Source organism: Carcharodon carcharias, chromosome 16, assembly GCF_017639515.1.
Source record: "Carcharodon carcharias isolate sCarCar2 chromosome 16, sCarCar2.pri, whole genome shotgun sequence".
In the NCBI taxonomy this organism is placed as follows: Eukaryota; Metazoa; Chordata; class Chondrichthyes; order Lamniformes; family Lamnidae; genus Carcharodon; species Carcharodon carcharias.
This window is the reverse complement of record NC_054482.1, coordinates 87,835,899-87,851,204: the sequence shown is the minus strand read 5'-3', so window position 1 is coordinate 87,851,204 and position 15,306 is coordinate 87,835,899. Positions and strand designations below refer to the sequence as shown.

The 15,306-nt window shown below is 43.6% G+C and overlaps 1 protein-coding gene across 10 annotated transcripts in view; it reads right to left on the bottom strand.

The window, feature by feature from the left end:
• Nucleotides 1-3,471: 3,471 nt before the first annotated feature.
• LOC121289052 (monocarboxylate transporter 13-like) overlaps nt 3,472-15,306 on the bottom strand; it is a 50,814-nt gene continuing 38,979 nt past the window's right edge. For 8 of the 10 annotated variants that reach the window (XM_041207996.1, XM_041208003.1, XM_041207998.1 and 5 more), the window contains 3 exons: nt 14,922-15,065; nt 8,430-9,233; nt 3,472-3,966 (listed from right to left, as the gene is read on the bottom strand). In XM_041207996.1, coding sequence (XP_041063930.1) covers nt 3,740-3,966; nt 8,430-9,233; nt 14,922-15,065 — 1,175 coding nt within the window. In that variant the 3' untranslated portion in view covers nt 3,472-3,739. The remainder of the gene's footprint in view (nt 3,967-8,429; nt 9,234-14,921; nt 15,066-15,306) is intronic. The other 2 variants (XM_041208002.1, XM_041208001.1) reach the window with 2 other exon arrangements.

Genomic DNA, 15,306 nt, shown 5'->3' with positions numbered 1-15,306 from the left:
AACGGGGAGAGGACTCCTGCCCAAAGAAGTGAGCCCGGAGACGAAGACGGCAGAAGAAGAGTTCAACATCGTGCCAAGCCCAAAATTCATTAAGGTGAGGGTGTAGGGGTATGAAACTAAATCCTTTGCTGAGCACTGAACGTTCAGCATCGGAGAGGGGAAGGTCAGGGGGTATAGTGAATACATGGCTGGGGCTGGGATTGGAAGATGGGGTGGGGACGGAGGGACAGGCAGGGGTGGAGGGTCCTAGATGGGTGTTGGTGTCGAGTTGTTGGATCTTGCGTTCCTTAGCAATTGAGAGAAAGAGAAAAAGTTTCTTGTTGAGGCGTCGGATGAGACGAAGAATAAAATGAAACTGGGGGCACGCACAGCTTTGATAAAGAGTATGGCGGTGCTGCTGGAGGGAGAGGTCGATTGTGTTCATATGGCAGCGCATGGCACTGAGTGTGGATCTCAGGATGCAACGGGAACAGCAGTCCGAGAAACGTTTTATGTCCCGGAAATACCTGTAATCCTGGGTGGGTTCGAAACATGAGGGGTGGAATTTCAGTTGAAATCCACGTGGGGTAATTTGGAGACGGAGACAGTCACTGAGAAAGGAGATATGGCTGTGAAAGCGGGTTTTAGTAAACACCTTGTCAACCTGTAAGGACTCCATCCCATTCTCTCAGTTCCTTCGCTTCTGTTGCATCTGTTCCGATGATGCTACCTTCAAAAACAATTCCTCTGACATGTCCTCCTTCTTCCTTAACCGAGGTTTTCCACCCACGGTCGTTGACAGGGCCCTCAACAGTGACCGGCCCATCTCCCACGCATCCGCCCTCACGCCTTCTCCTCCCTCCCAGAAACATGATAGGGTCCCCCTTGTCCTCACATATCATCCCACCAGCCTCCGCATTCAAAGGATCATCCACCGCCATTTCCGCCAACTCCAGCATGATGCCACTACCAAACACCTTCCCTTCACCCCCACTGTCAGCATTCCATAGGGATCGTTCCCTCCGGGACACCCTGGTCCACTCCTCCATCACCTCCTACTCCTCAACCCCACCTATGGCACCACCCCATGCCCACGCAAAAGATGTAACACCTGTCCCTTCACTTCCTCTCTCCTCACCGTCCAAGGGCCCAAACACTCCTTTCAAGTGAAGCAACATTTCACTTGCATTTACCCCAACTTAGTCTACTGCATTCGTTGCTCCCAATGTGGTCTCCTCTACACTGGAGAGACCAAACGTAAACTGGGCGACCGCTTTGCAGAACACCTGCGGTCTGTCCGCAAGAATGACCCAAACCTCCCTGTCGCTTGCCATTTCAACACTCCACCCTGCTCTCTTGCCCACATGTCTGTCCTTGGCTTGCTGCATTGCTCCAGTGAAGCCCAACGCAAATTGGAGGAACAACACCTCATCTTCCGACTAGGCACTTTACAGCCTTCTGGACTGAATACTGAATTCAACAACTTTAGGTCTTGACCTCCCTCCTCCATCCCCACCCCCTTTCTGTTTCTTCCCCCTTCCTTTTGTTTTTTTTTTCCCAATAAATTATATAGATTTTTCTTTTTCCCATCTATTTCCATTATTTTTAAATATTTTTAAATCTTTTATGCTCCCCCCACCCCCACTAGAGTTATACCTTGAGTGCCCTACCATCCATTCTTAATTAGCACATTCGTTTAGATAATATCACCAACTTCAACACCTATGTGTTCTTTTGTTCTGTTGTCTGACATCTTTTGATGATCTGCTTCCATCACTGCTTGTTTGTCCCTACAACCACACCACCCCCCTCCACTTCTCTCCCCCTACCCAACCCACCCATTCCCCACACCTTAAACCAGCTTATATTTCACCCCTTCCTTGGATTCACCTAGTTCTGTCGAAGGGTCATGAAGACTCGAAACGTCAACTCTTCTCCGCTGATGCTGCCAGACCTGCTGAGTTTTTCCAGGTAATTCTGTTTTTGTTTTGGATTTCCAGCATCCGCAGTTTTTTGTTTTTATCTCTGGTAAAAACTGTGATGGTCGGGCTCCCACCCACCTCTTAACAAGTCAGTGAAGTAGCATCACCATTGTTGACAGTCCTTTCACAGCCATCAAGGATAATTATCAGCACTACAGAAATAATTGTCGCCTACAGCTTTAAAACAACTGGACAAACCTAAAACATGTGCATATTGGGCTGCTGTTTTTGAAGTCAGCGGCCCAGTTTTTGTGGTCCCAACAGTGGTGAGCGCTGATTTGATCGTCACCACAAAAGTGCAACTTTCAAGGAGCTCATATACCCTCAAATCTGCAAGCTGCAGTTTGCCAAAGTGGGCTCCTGGTCGGGTGGAGGGGGGGTGGTGGGGGAGCAGGGGGTAGCGCACTCTGATGGTCCTGCCCAGACCCATCAGCATAAAGTCTTGCGTTTATCCAATACTTACCCCAGTGCTTTCCAAACTTTCTCCCACTGTGACCCCATTTAAAAGCTTGGGCCTCAGAATGTATTTCAATTAGGCAATGCCAGCCGGGCCAGGGCAAGGTAAAATTGTGCGCGCATTATCAAGGGGCCTCGAAGCCAACCCCAGTGCTGTCTCATCTGAGTCTCCGCTCCACAGTCACCATTGCTGCCACAGAGCAGTGGGCACTCACTGCCCCAAATGTTCCGACTACAGCCATCAAAAAAGGTAAGAACGTGATTTAAAATGCAGTCAGTGGAATGAGCCACAGCTTCACCGCTAACCTCACGAACCGGACCAACGTGTCTGTGCTACAATATACATTGGAGAGCTTCCACAGTGGAATGCTTCAGAATATAGATCTCTGAGAATAAATGCATTGTTTTTCTTGGCTGCAAATTAACACCCATTTTGTAAAAGTTAATGGGACAGATTTAGCGTGGTGGCTGTCACATAAATTTGGATGCCCTGCTTCAGCATGCAGCCACTCAGCAGCAAGTTTAACTCTAGGCTGCACATTATAAGCAGCAGGAAGTTTGCATGCTGCCTACATCAGAACAAACAGCTGCAGACTACTCGCCCAACACAATCCCTGCAACAAAAAACAGAATTACCTGGAAAAACTCAGCAGGTCTGGCAGCATCGGCGGAGAAGAAAAGAGTTGACGTTTCGTGTCCTCATGACCCTTCAACAGAACTAGGTGAATCCAAGGAAGGGGTGAAATATAAGCTGGTTTAAGGTGTTGGGTGGGGGGAGCCCCTCTTACCTGTTGTCTTTTTTATAGGTGCTGCTGCTGGTGTTGGTTGCTGAGTTGCTGCTACTAATAGTTCGCATGTTTAGCACAGGAAGCTTTGAGTATGATAAACTAAGAAAAAGTATGGAAGAAGTGATCGAGGAGTTGGAAATTCAGACGTTAACCAGATCACTAAAAGATCTTCTGCAATAAAAAATGCAGCATGGTTGCAGGGAGCTCTTGCACAGGCCTACTTAAATATTTCAGGAGGAATAAAAAAAGTCCCATCCAAACTTTTATTTAAATAAATTACATTTTGTTTTAATTGTGCATTTAGTGAAATCATAAGACAGCTGATCTTCAAACTGGCCTGCCTGGAACTCACTGAAGACCCTTGACACTCTGTAGTGATCTGAGTTTCGATATATTTCATAGCAAGTTGACCTTGCATCCTTTTGTGCACAAGGATTGTCCCACTCAGCCTCCAGCCAGTGAGATCCCCAAATGGAGGGATTCATCTGAAGGGAAGCCCAAAACATCGAGTAGATCTTCATTCGAACACTTTATTCATTGGTTTTCTGTCATTCTGTCGGTTGCAAGCGTCTCTTGCTCTGCTTCTTCCCGAGGTTGGCTTTGAGAAGTAAACTTTACCATCTCCTCTGTATCTTGCCTGGAGCTCTGCTCACGACTCAAGCAGTAGTCAGCTAGGACAAGAAAGCAAGCTGCAATAAACAGCCCCCCTCCAGCAACATAGAACCCAATGCTGTAGGCTCCTGTAATGTCCACCAGAAATCCTGCAATAACAGAGAAACACACACACACACACACAGTCACTCCCAATTTGAAATAAACCATTTTTTGTTTTACCAGGTAGAGCTGGGAATGTTGTGGTATTGATATATTTTGATCTCTTTTACAGAACTAATTCTGTTAAAGACCTTCCTTCATTAATAAACTCATTAAAACAAAAATCTCTATGGTATATCACAACAACAACATGCATTGTGATAGTTCCTTTAACATAGTAAAACATCCCAAGTTGCTTCACAAGAGTATTATTAGACAAAATTTGGCATCAAGTCACAAGAGATATAATGACAGCTGATCAAAAGCTTCTTCAAAGAGGCAGGTTTTAAGGAGCCTCTTAAAAGTACAGAGAGACGGGGCTGGAGAGGTTTAGGGAATTTCAGAGCTATGGCCTAGGCAGCCTAAGGTTGCCAAAATTCCAACATTGGTCCATGTCTTTCTATGTACAATGTCCATCCCTAAATTATACTTCATATGCACACCACAAGGAACTTCCTTTGCCCCACTTACAGGATTATGTGTGAGAGAAAAAAGTGCAATGATCACAAGGATGGATGAATCCACTCTACAATCTCTTGTTCAGCACCTTGGTGCAGATCAATATCTTTGTCAAAGTCACATACATAACAACCTACATTAAGTAGTTGTCAACAAGCAAACCTAGTACTTAACACTGGACTTGGACATTCAGAAATCAAGTGACTGGTATGCCACAAGTTAATCTTCACAAGCTTCTTCACCGTTATATCTTGGTTATCTAGGATTGGCAGCTGCTGGAAGGCTGATCATATATCCCGTGCTTACGCTGATTGGATTATAAAGGCAAACAACCACTACTGAAGCTCTCCGCCATTAACTGGTGGAACATTTTCTATTGAGATGTGCTAAACAGGAGTCATAGAGGCAATTAGGCACAGAACAAGGTCATACAGCCTATGCCAGCTTTCTGAAAACCAATCCAGTCAGCACCATTCCCCCGCTTTACCTCCATAGCACTGCAAGCTTCTGTCCCTCAAACATTGACTCTTGAATGTCTCATGACCAATGAATGATTAGATTGCTGGTGAAGGGAGATATTTGGGGGGGAGGGGGCGCTGGTGGTGATTGCAGGCTGGTAATGAAGGCTGCTTTGGGGTCAAGGTGTTTCCAAGTTAACACACTTGACAATGGAAGATAGCAACCAAGTCAATCTCATGGCAAATCATTTGCAGGGAATTTCCCAGAGGGTTCTTGAGTTCCAAAATTTGAGTTGAAGAGACACAGAAACCCCAAAAAATGGCATTAACACTGTTCACTTCCTATTCTTAAATTGGGGTTCCATCATCCATCCATCAACATTATGGTGGGCTGTTACAGTTGCAAAGGTTCAACGCCCTTAATTCAAAATCTGACCCAGGCAGGTGGGCAGTTCTTCAGAACACTTACCAAGAAGCATGCTGCTCTGTTAGAACCTGGACAAAACCTATCACTAGAGGCTGGGATTCTTCCTCCTTACCTGAAGACAACCATACAAGCCAATGCTCCAAACATGTAGGGCAGTCTTCACTAGACAAGAAGTGAGAAGGTTCATTATTAGGCAAGAAATGAGTGCTTCCAGTAGTACCTCTGTAAACATTTGGGTGTCCCTAAGCCTTGGCGCTGGTTAACATTGTTCCAAATCCTCTGGGCTTGGGGAAGTCAGGTATATCCTCATTAGAAGTGTATGCATCTGCACAGCAGATTAACTGAACTTCTCCTTTACCTGGAAATCTTACTAATTTGATTGGAGAGGTTTCTACAAGTGTCAGTCAACACCCAGCTGACCAGAAAAAAAAATTACATGCCTGCTCCAAAGTAATTTTAAATTCCATTATCATCAGTTGAGATTATAATTCTATGTAAATAATTTCAACAACCTTCTCTTAGTGACATTGCCAAAATGGTCCAAGCCTGTTATCCTCATGAGGTCATTGCCTTGCCTCCACCTCTGAATTTAGATATTCAGGGAAAGAAAGGCATCCCTCATTTAGGTCAAGGAGGCCATGGGCTGGATTTTCCCATCCCGACACAAGGCAGAAGTGCATTGGACAGGCTTCAAAAATAGCCTGTGGGACCTGGATCCAGGAGCTCCAGCCATTTCTGGCACCAAAAATTTTCATCTTGCAGGAAAGGGAGCAGGTTGGGAGTCTGCACACTGCTGTTCCAACATTGCTGGCACCATTGCAGAAATGGACATTTTGGAACTTCTGCAATTTTGATGGAATGGTACGAGTGTTGGTAGGTGACGTAAATCATTCCAGAGAGGTTTCAAGAATCATTGTCGAACCATGGTTTGTAGGTGGGAACCGTATGAAGAGTAAGTACAGATGGTGTTGCTTCCTTCATGGTGAGTGTCATTGTGAACTATAACATAAGCTAGATACATCTTTACTATAGTGAGTGATAATAATGCTTTGATTTGTAAAAGGTAAGTGACCATTAAATAATGTGGTTGCTGGGTTGTCACTTCTGACAACTGGCAAGCTGGCAAAGGAAAGAACAGTATTGTGAAAGTGGAAATCTTTTCAGATTATTCTTGAAATGAAGTGCTATTCTGCACTGAAAAATTTTGAAAGACTAGCCCAGTTTAAAATCTAGACCTGATTGTTTAAATTCAGCTCAGCCATCTGTTTCACTGTTTCAGAGTTTTGGCAGATGGTTGAGCTTCTGACTATCTTCAAACGCTCCAGTGAATTCTGCTCATGAGGGTTTGTTTACACAGTTGTTCAGGGGAATGTCATTACAAATGCTTGGTTGCCTTTCAAACCACTAATGGATTCTGCTGAGCAGAGATGGTTTACATGACTATCTAGGGGAATGCAAGCTTGTTTTTTGATAGATAAATGATCTACTAAAGAGGATAATGTTTTTATGCAAGTATTCAAGTTCTGTTCATTTATTTTGACAGATTTAGGGGTTTTGTAAGACTTCCAACATTATCATAGGAGTTGAGAGTTCTGTTTATAGTGGCTACTGGGTGAAAGGGGTAAGGGAGGTCTTAGGGATGTTGAGGGGATATGGGGGTTTGAGAGAAGTTAGGGACTGAGGGAGTGTTGGGGCAGGGGCAAGGGAAATTAAGGGGGTTTTAGGGGAGTAACAGTGGTATTGAGGTAAAGGGTGAGTGGAGTAGGGGAGATGAGGGGTAGAGGGATGAGGGTTAGGGTGGCCTCACATTCATCTGCAGATCTGGGTCAATACCTCTGCGAATGTAGGTAGACATTTTAACCTGGTCGCCTCAGCCAAAGTTGGCCTTTGCCTCCAACTCAGACCTGTTGCTGGATTCTAGGTCATTCCTGTTATCCCACTAGCCAGCATTCCTGGGTTGGAGGCAGGATCGCAATGTCAGGAAATTTCCCTACTCCTGCCTCAAACATGAAAATCTAGCCACAGGACTCATATAGGGCTGTCCTTTGTCTATGGCATTAATTTTCATTCTGGACTATGATAACCACATTTATATTCAACATATTCCTTCTGGCTGACTTGGTGACAGGCCAATGATACAGGTTTACCTGCACAATATGTATTTTCATCACTATCATTTTTCCTGAAGAGGAAATACTTTTTAAAATGTAATATGCTACTTCTTAAATACCATTTCAATTCATGCCCAACACCATGAAGGATACTGATTCACTTTCACTGTAGCCAGATGCCACAGAACTCACTGGATACATAATTCTAGAGGGTCTAACTGGCCAGGAAAAGTCAAAATGACAGCTCTCTAGTTGGCTCATTTCTAACAGACACAAAAAGTAAACTCTCATCTCATATAGCAGACATTTGAAAATGTATTTTTGGATTAATTAGTGTCAAATTCTGAATGCAATACTTTTCACCATTTGGCCACCCAGTGCCAATGGAACATTACAGAAGCACTCCATTAAGAAATTCAATCCCAAATTTAAACATCCTTTTTCTGTACCAGGGAGAACTTTTCCACCTCCAGTGGAAATCCAAATTAACCATTAGTGCTCTGCATTGAGTAAGATTACCAGTTTGGTCAAGTGAAGAGCAGCTCTGTGCAAGAAGAATATTGATGCTGCCTTATACAGCCCAAACAAACAGTCAGGTGAAAACTAGCCCCCAGAGGTGAATCAACTGCATAAACCTCACAACGTCACACGTTCTACACTGGAATAGCTGTAATAGCTGCTGTAGCTGCAACATCACAGAATCACAGAATTGTTACGGTGTAGAGGGAGGCCATTCGGCCCAGTGTGTCTTCACCGGCTCTCTGAGCTTTTTAATTTAGTACCAATTTCCTGCCTTTTCCCCGTAACCCTGCACATTGCTCCTAATATCAACATCAGGATTCTGCAAGAGGAGGCAAAGAAACCTCCCTATCACCCTACTTGACTGTTTCTCATCATAGATTATAGAACCACTGAAAAATAAAGGCAATCTGACAGTTAATAATAAAAAAAATTACCTGCCAGCGGTGGTCCAAGAAGGCACCCAATTGTCCTGAAGAACATAATCAGCCCAAGGGAATTGTCCAGTTTCTCAACTCCCATGACATCAGTCAGGACCGTGACAATAATGGCCAACATGGTCCCGAAGAAGAACCCACAAATACAACTGAAGATGATGATCAGCATATAACTCTTAGCTACAGGAAAAAGCATGAGACCTATGCTTAAAATCGTAATCATTATTGTTGTAAGACGGATTGATTTCATAAGGCGTAAGTTGGCTAGCCAACCACACCCGAGTCGCCCAAAGAGATCCCCAGCTGACCAGTAAGACATCAATAAAGCTGCTTGAAAATCCGGAATCCCAATGTTTTGAGCATGAGGAATTAAATAGATGGCAGGAATGATGAATCCTACGACAGAGAAAAACCCAAAGAAGACCATACAAATAAACTTTGGTTGTTTCAGAAGGGACAAATCAAAAAAATTAGTGAAGTTCTTCTTATACTCTGGACCTGTGCTACACAAAGCTCTCTGAGAGGTTGAGGCAGATGATGTTGTAGAATTCAGGCATTTCCTCTGTGGCTGATACGGTCTCATCAGAGCTCCACAGACACAAAGATTCAGCTGGATACCAGCAATGATCATCATTGCTTGCCGCCATGACATTAGATCGACAAGCCACTGGTAGAATGGTGTGAAGATGAAGGTGAAGACACATTCTCCACAACTGGCAAGGGCGTTGGCCAATGGCCTCCGTTCTGTGAAGTATTGGGTGACCAGACTTACTGAGGGGATCCAAGCAAATCCATTACCTAAACCTGAAGGAAGAAGAACAGAAATATACATTTTGAAATATCTTACAGATTTGAAAATGACAGGAACTTACAGGAAAATTAAAAATAATTTCAAAAGGTACAAGTTTCGAAAGAAGGTTTGGTTGTAACTCATTTTTTCAGAAAAACCCAACCATCTTGCCATCCAACTGCTCCTTAAGTAACTCAGAGTTTTTTTTAACTGCTCTACCTTGTGCAGAACTTCCTGGCCGTCCCTATATAACAGTATTATTAATTCGGACCCATGCCTCCTTGTCGAGGCAGTGGAGTATGGAAAATGCAGGGATGAAATTAAAATGGAAATTAGGAAAGCAAAGTAAGGGCCTGAAAAAATACTGACAAGTAATTTCAAGGAAAACCCAAAGATGTGTTATAAATGCGTAAGGACACAGAGGATAACCAAGGGAAGGAAAACATGAGCATGATTTCTCAATGAGTACTTTCTGTCTCTCTTCACAAAACAGGGGACAACATAAACATTGTAATTAATTGTAAAATATTGAATGGTATAAATATAATGAAAGTGGAAATATTAAGATGATTAGCATCTTTAGAAGCGGTTAAATTGCCAGGCCTGTATAGCCCAGACTGCTAAGAAAAGCAAGGGAGGAAATAGTGGAGAATCTGACCAGCATTTCTGAACCTTTTCTGGCTACACGCATGGTGCCAGAAGACATGAGAGTCACTAAAATTGCATTGCTGTTTAAAAGTGGAGGAAGGGATAGACTGAGTAATTAGAGGCCAGTCAACCTAAGCTCACTGGTGGGCAAGTGGCTGGAAAAAATCTGAGGGACAGTATAAATTGCCATTTAGGAAGGTACAGATTAATCAAGAATGGTCAGCATGGATTTGTATAGGGAAGGTCATGACTGACTAACTTGGTTGAACTTTTTAAGGAAGTAACAAAGAAGGTGATCGAGGATGTCAATGACAGTGCAATGAAATGGCACTTACTCAGCAATAACCTGCTCACTGAAGCCCCATTTGGATTCTACCAGGATCATTCAACTCCTGACCGCATTCCAGCCTCGGTCCAAACATGGACAAAAGAGCTGAACTCAAAATCTGAGGTGAAAGTGACTGCCCTTGACAACAAGGCAGCATTTCACCAAAAGTCCTACAATCCCCCCATTACGGAATCCAACTGCTCCTCAAGGAGCCTAGGAAAATTGGAGCCCATAGGAAAAGGGGGAAACTCTCCACTGGTTGAAGTCATACCTAGCACAAAGGAAGATGGTTGTGGTGGTTGGAGGTCAATCATCTCAGTTCCAGCACATCGCTGCAGGAGCTCCACAGGGTAGTGTCCTAGTTCCAAGCATCTTCAGCCGCTTCATCAATGACCTTCCTTCAGAAGTGGGGATGGTCATTGATGATCGCACAATGTTCAGCACCATTCGCAACTCTTCAGATACTGAAGCAGTCCGTGCCCATATGTAGCAAGACCTGCACAACATTCAGGCTTGGGCTGATAAATAGCAAGTAAAGTTCATGGCATACAAGTGCCAGGGAATGACCATGTCCACCAAAAGAGAATCTAGCCATCTCCCCTTGACATTTAATGGTATTATCATCACTGAATCCCCCACTACCAACATCTACAGAGGTTACAATTGACCAGAAACTGAACTGGACCAGCCAGATATAAATATTATGGCTACAAGAACAGGTCAGATGCTGGGAATCCTGTAGTGAGTAATTCACCTCCTGACTCCCCAAAGCCTGTCCACCATGTACAAGGCACAAGTCAGGAGTGTGATGGAATATTCTCCACCGGCCTGGATTGAGTGCAGCTCCAACAATACTCAAGAAGCTTGACACCATCCAGGACAAAGCAGCCTGCTTGATTGGCACCATGTCCTCTACCACCAATGCACAGTAGCAGCACTGTGTACCATCTACAAAATGCACAGCAGCAAATCACAAGGCTCCTTTGACGGCACCTTCCAAACCCATGACCTCTACACCCTAGAAGGACAAGGGCAGCAGACAAATGGGAATACCACCACCTATAAGTTCCCCTCCAAGCCACTCACTATTGTGACTTGGAAATATATTGTCATTCCTTCACTGACGCTGAATCAAAATCCTGGAACTCCCTCCCAAACAGCACTGTGGGTGTATCGACACCACGTGGACTGCAGCGGTTCAAGAAGGTGGCTCATCATCTTCTCAAGGGCAATTAGGGATGGGCAATAAATACTGGCCTAGCCAGCGACACCCACATCCCCTGAACAAATAAATATAAAAAAAAGAGCATCAATGAGGGTGGTGCATTGATGTAGTCTACACAGCTTTTAGAAAAGCTTTTGACAAGGACTCACATGGCAACTGATCAGAAAATTAAGAGTCTGTGGAATCCGTGGGAAAATGGCACAACTGCTTTTCCATATTAACAAGAAAGGTCTGAAAAATGTAATTTCCTAACTATTTCTGATATATCAATACTTACAATTTCATTATAAATAGAAAATTAAGAAAATTCTATGCCTAAGTTTCCAGTTACCTAAACTATATATTCTAAGGATAATTTAAAAAAAGAGAAACTTAAATGAGACTGAGATAAAGTGCGAGAAAGAATGAGAGAGGAAGGAAAGGAAAATGGAAAACAAAAAATACTTCAGATAAAATAATAAACACAAAAGTGAATAGTTTAATAGATAAATAGCTTGTGGCTACCTTATTTTATATAAAATGAGCCAGCAAAGACTGGGTTGACAATACAATTTTGTCATCACGTTGCTGACTTCATTTGGCACTACTAGTGTATTATTCAAGTCTAAATTAATTTGAGGTATGGTTTCTTGTTTTTGCTAACTTAAGTGAAAAAGTGGATGTGTAAAGCAATAAAACTACAATGGCATTAATGAACTAGTTGTTCTGAAGGGTAAATAATGATGAAAGACAGGTACATTTCCCAAACTCTAGCCCTTTATAGAATTCAACAGCACAATAACAGGCCAAACACCCCATTAAACCTATGCTGGCTCTCTGGAGCAGTTCTCCATTTAGTATATTTCCCCATACCCTTTATCCTTATTTTTCCAAATCTCGTCCCTCACCACCCGTCAGCATTCCATAGGGAGTGTTCCCTCCGGGATACCCTGGTCCACTCCTCTAACACCCCCAACACCTCATCCACTTCCAATGGCACCTTCCCATGTCATCGCAGAAGGTGCAACAATGGCCCTTTTACATCCCCCCTCCTCACCGTCCAAGGGCCCAAACGCTCATTTCAAGTGGAGCGGCACTTCACTTGCACTTCCTTCAATTTAGTCTACTGCATTCGCTACTCCCAATGCGGTCTCCTCTACTTCGGGGAGATGAAGCGCAGACTGGGTGACCACTTTGCGGAAAACCTTCGGTCTGTCCGCAAGCATGACCCAGACCTTCTGGTTGCTTGCCATTTCAACACACTACCCTGCTGTCATGCCCACATGTCTGCCCTTGGCCTGCTGCGATGTTCCAGTGAAGCCCAACACAAACTGGAGGGACAGCAAGTCATCTTTGGGTTAGGCAATTTACAGCCTTCCGGATATAACATTGAGGTCAAGAACTTCAGACCATGAACTCTCTCCTCCATCCTCACCCCATTTCTTTAATCTCCTTTTTTCTGCACTCATTTTTATTTTTTATCCACTTATTTTTATTTATTTATCTGTGTTTTTATCCCCTTTTTTATCCCCCCTTCTATCCCATTTTTGACTTGGCGTGTCTTAATTGTAATCCACATTGGAACATTCCAGAAACTGATTAACTTGTAATACCATATGTCAGGTGACCTGGTACCCATCTTAAGTGTCTTTACTTGCTGTTTAAAAAGTCCTTTTAAAGCAGTTCAGTATATATTTGACCAGCCAATGAAATGAAAGACTAACATCACACATGCACATGTCACATCATCGTGACACTTCCACCTTACAAGGAATAAAATGCGAATTTCAATACAGACGTCTAAATATTCAGAGAATTAAAAAATAACACATGCACACCCATTCTCGCTTTTAATCTAATTGCATCCATTCTGCTCTAATATGATTTTGGTACCCAGATAATTCTACACTGAGTGAGACTCTGGATAGCTTGGCTGCTTCTTTGCGTTTTCCTTTCAATTGGAAAAGATTAGGCTTGCATCAGGATTCTGAATTTATGTTATTCTTTTAGTTTCGTTAGAAATCCTCTGCCGCTTCCCTGCTATAACTTCAAATTAAGCATCGTTAAAGGGTTCAGTCCTTTCACATGTGTTGCCGGTAACAGCTAACATGCTCTGCATTACCTACTGGGCAAGAACACTATGGGCAGAATTTTGCCCTCAGTTGGCGTGCAAGCCCCACCAGCTTGGCGGCGGGTGGCCAGCTGACCTCCGCCACTGAAATGGGACCCACTGCCATTTTAAGTGGGCAGGCCAATTAAGGTCCGCCCAGTGGCCTTCCCAACAGGTAGCACCATGCGCTTCCTGTGGGGTGGGGAATCCCCATCTGTCAAAGTGCGCTCTTTTGCGCACATCGCGAAAGAGTGCACTTCTCCCTGAGCCAAAGTCTTGTCTCAGGGAGAATACTGACAGTGGAAAAAAGTTTAAAAATAGAAACATTAAAAAATTATTAACATGTGATAATGTCACACGAGATGGGACATGTTAATAAAGAACACATAAACTTTATTAATTTTTTACAGAACGGACATGAAAATTCATCCCGCCAGTGGGTGAAGTTTCATGAGTAATCGGGAGCCTCCTGGGGCTCCTGGCCTGCCCGCCAGCCTTAAGCTTGGCCAGGCAGGTCTTTAGTTACTTTAATGAGCCTGTCAATGGCCTCAATTGGCCATTGACAGGTCAGCGGGGGGACAGCTGATTTCGCTGTCCACCTGCCTTCCTAAAAATTTAAATGGCCCCGGATGACATTGTCATCCCATGTCATTTTCCCCTCAGCGAGTGAGCCCCGCCCCCAAATCGCCGAGGGGAAAATCCTGGTCTATGTACCTCCCATTGGCTCCACCTCCGAGCTGCTTAGCACTGTGACTTTCATGGTGCAAATGCAAATTTTCCTGATTGCTGGCCTGGTCTGCTCTGATCAGTTTTAGCCCCTTGCTGTCCACCTCATTTCATTTACCAGTGGTCAACCCTGCACCAGTTTTCCTGATATTGCCCTTGTAGTTTCCACAAGTGTTGTTTGTTTGGGGGGTATGTTCCCTCCCCTCTTCCTTTGCTTTAGGAATGGGCTTCCCCTTATCCTATTCCATGTCCCCTGAAATGCTAGTGCCCCCCAGAGGAATTTCATCTCCTGCTGTACTCCCCTGTGGCTCTTCAACTGAGAGGGGCATCTTTCAAAGATTAATTGGAGGGACGAAGTCATCTATCTTCTCCATGGTGTAACTGGGAAGGTCAGATGAATGGATATAAACATGGCTACAATCCATTCAACTCAACCACACTTAAAATGTTCATCAAGATCATTGGAATATGAATCCACTTGAAATCAACTAAGGTAAACTTTGATTACTACATTCTACAAAATATCAGCACAACAAAGTTATTACGAACCTGTACACCAAGGGGTCCAGATATACTCAAGGACACTGAAAGGTTAATTTGATTGCTTCTTAACAGTCAACTGAAATGACTCCATTTACAGAATTTCACTCCTCAGATCCACATGTAACCTTAACTCACTCATTTACCTGTGAGAAAACCTGTTGTGAGATACATTGCCAACAGACTGAAGCCAAAGGATCCAAGCAGTAGCCCCAATGAGGACAGTATGCCACCGATGATGATGACATTCCTGTGTGACAGCAGGAGACTGAGAGCACTGGCTACCGGGGCTGCAGGAACATCAATAAAACAGTTAAATAGCAATGCTTATTTTTTTCAGGTCTGTGAAGCATTAATTTTGAATGAGGTTAGAATTGATAACAAAGTTTAACATAACTAGCAAACAACCTGACTGAGTTGGTGTGAATTATTGTGAAGTACAAGATTGGAAGCATAAAATAATGATCATAGAATGGCAATTTTGACCATTGGGTCATGCTAATGTTTTTTCTTCACATCAGCCACCAAGCC